The 1,730-nt window shown below is 38.3% G+C and overlaps 1 protein-coding gene across 1 annotated transcript in view; it reads left to right on the top strand.

Annotated features, from left to right (window-relative positions):
• Positions 1-1,730, top strand: part of UBE2E2 (ubiquitin conjugating enzyme E2 E2) — a 343,460-nt gene that overhangs the window by 2,382 nt on the left and 339,348 nt on the right. Inside the window, exon 2 of the mRNA XM_030887671.2 lies at positions 110-293. Coding sequence (XP_030743531.2) covers positions 110-293 — 184 coding nt within the window. The remainder of the gene's footprint in view (positions 1-109; positions 294-1,730) is intronic.

Raw genomic sequence — 1,730 nt, 5'->3', positions numbered from 1 at the left:
AACAAGTTTATCCATTTTATATTGCAATTTCCTTGCTGCATTTTGAGGCTAACCTTATCTTTGTTTTGTAGACCTATTGGCTAATTGATTTTTTTTTTCTTTAATTCAGGATCTAAAATGTCCACCGACGCGCAGAGAGTTGATGACAGCCCCAGCACGAGCGGGGGGAGCTCCGATGGAGACCAGCGGGAAAGTGTTCAGCAGGAACCCGAGAGAGAGCAAGTGCAGCCCAAGAAAAAGGAGGGGAGAATATCTGGCAAAACAGCGGCTAAATTGTCAACTAGTGCTAAAAGGTACCACATCGTGTTAACCTTTAAGTTTTAGTGTTGATTTATCAAATTCCGTTCTGTTTTTCTGTTGCATGTAAACATTTTTCTGGATTGTGAATCATGAAGTTCGTGGATTCCCACATGCCCCCCACCCTCCCTACAACCTTTAAGAGCATCCGTTTTTTCCCCTTCATGTTTTCAATTGTAAGGCATATGAACTTAACTTTTTAATTGGGTTGCCATACTTGTCGAGTTGAAGGGATTTCTTGATCTTTCGTCATTGTACAAGATCCTGGCTATTAAACTATTATCACACATATGGTACTAAATATTGCCCCCATTCTACTGGCTCTCCCGTTCTACTTTCTTGATCAAGCCCTTGGATGCACGCGAAATTTCCATTTTGATCAAGTCCGGTTTTTGTTGTTTCTATTTCTTCTGCTTTTTGTGTCATTGGAGAGTTCATTGTGAATAATTCTTAAAGTTTTATCCTGTCTTAGTTTCCTAGTATTACTGTCACAGAAATAACGTTAAGTGGGTAGCTTTAAAGAATTGGAATTAACTCGACAGTAATGGGCTATGGAATTCTTTAATTTCATCCATTTGTTGCTTCATTTTCCATGTTTGTGAAATTTCTACTTTTCTTTCTGTTACTGATTTCTAGTTTCATTCTGTTGTGTCAAAGAAGATACTTTCAGTGACTCTATTGTTTCCCCCCCCCGCCCCCTTCTTTCACCTTTTACTTAGCAGTGTCTTTGGGTATTAAGTGTTATTAGGCGGCATTGAGTTGGTTCCAACCCATAGCAACCCTGTGCACAGCAGAATGAAACCTTGTCTGGTCCCGTGCCGTCCTCACAGTTGCTCCTACCTCCACGCCCAGTGTTGCAGTCAGGCCATGCCACTGAGGACCTCCCTTTTCCTCGCTGTCCCAGCACTAGAGGGTCTTCTGAACAGAATAGAGTTGGAGGATGCTTTATTATTCACCCAGCCAGTCTCTGCATAACAAAAATTTAGAACATGAAATTAGATACCAGCATTGCATTGTACCAATTCAAGTCTCCAAGGATGTTTTTCAAATCCATTTGATGGGAATGTTAGGAAAGTAAGGTATATGCTAATCGCTGAGAACTTCATGTGATTGGGACTAGAACTTCTGATATGTTGTCTTTAAATATGGCTCACAGTAACTTAAGGAAAAGTGCTTTTCACAGCACAAGAATATGCTATAATTATAGCGTTAACAACCTGGTATAGTAATTGTTAAAGATTTCAGTTTTCAGGTATTACAGAAAAATGATAAAGAAAATCATTTAAATGGGTATTTTATTTAAATAATAAGTTTGTTTTTTTATACTTAGATGGCAAGAAGATTACGTATATGAGGAGGTTTAAAAGTTTGTGGGAAAGGCCTTTTAATTTATTCTTTTTTCATTGTCAAAGTAGAATTTATTATAAGACATT

This window comes from Echinops telfairi, unplaced genomic scaffold, assembly GCF_000313985.2.
Source record: "Echinops telfairi isolate 266 unplaced genomic scaffold, ASM31398v2 ScPeMD7_7420;HRSCAF=8458, whole genome shotgun sequence".
NCBI lineage: Eukaryota > Metazoa > Chordata > Mammalia > Afrosoricida > Tenrecidae > Echinops > Echinops telfairi.
The sequence above is the reverse complement of the archived record's forward strand: the minus strand, read 5'-3'. Positions and strand labels throughout refer to the sequence as shown.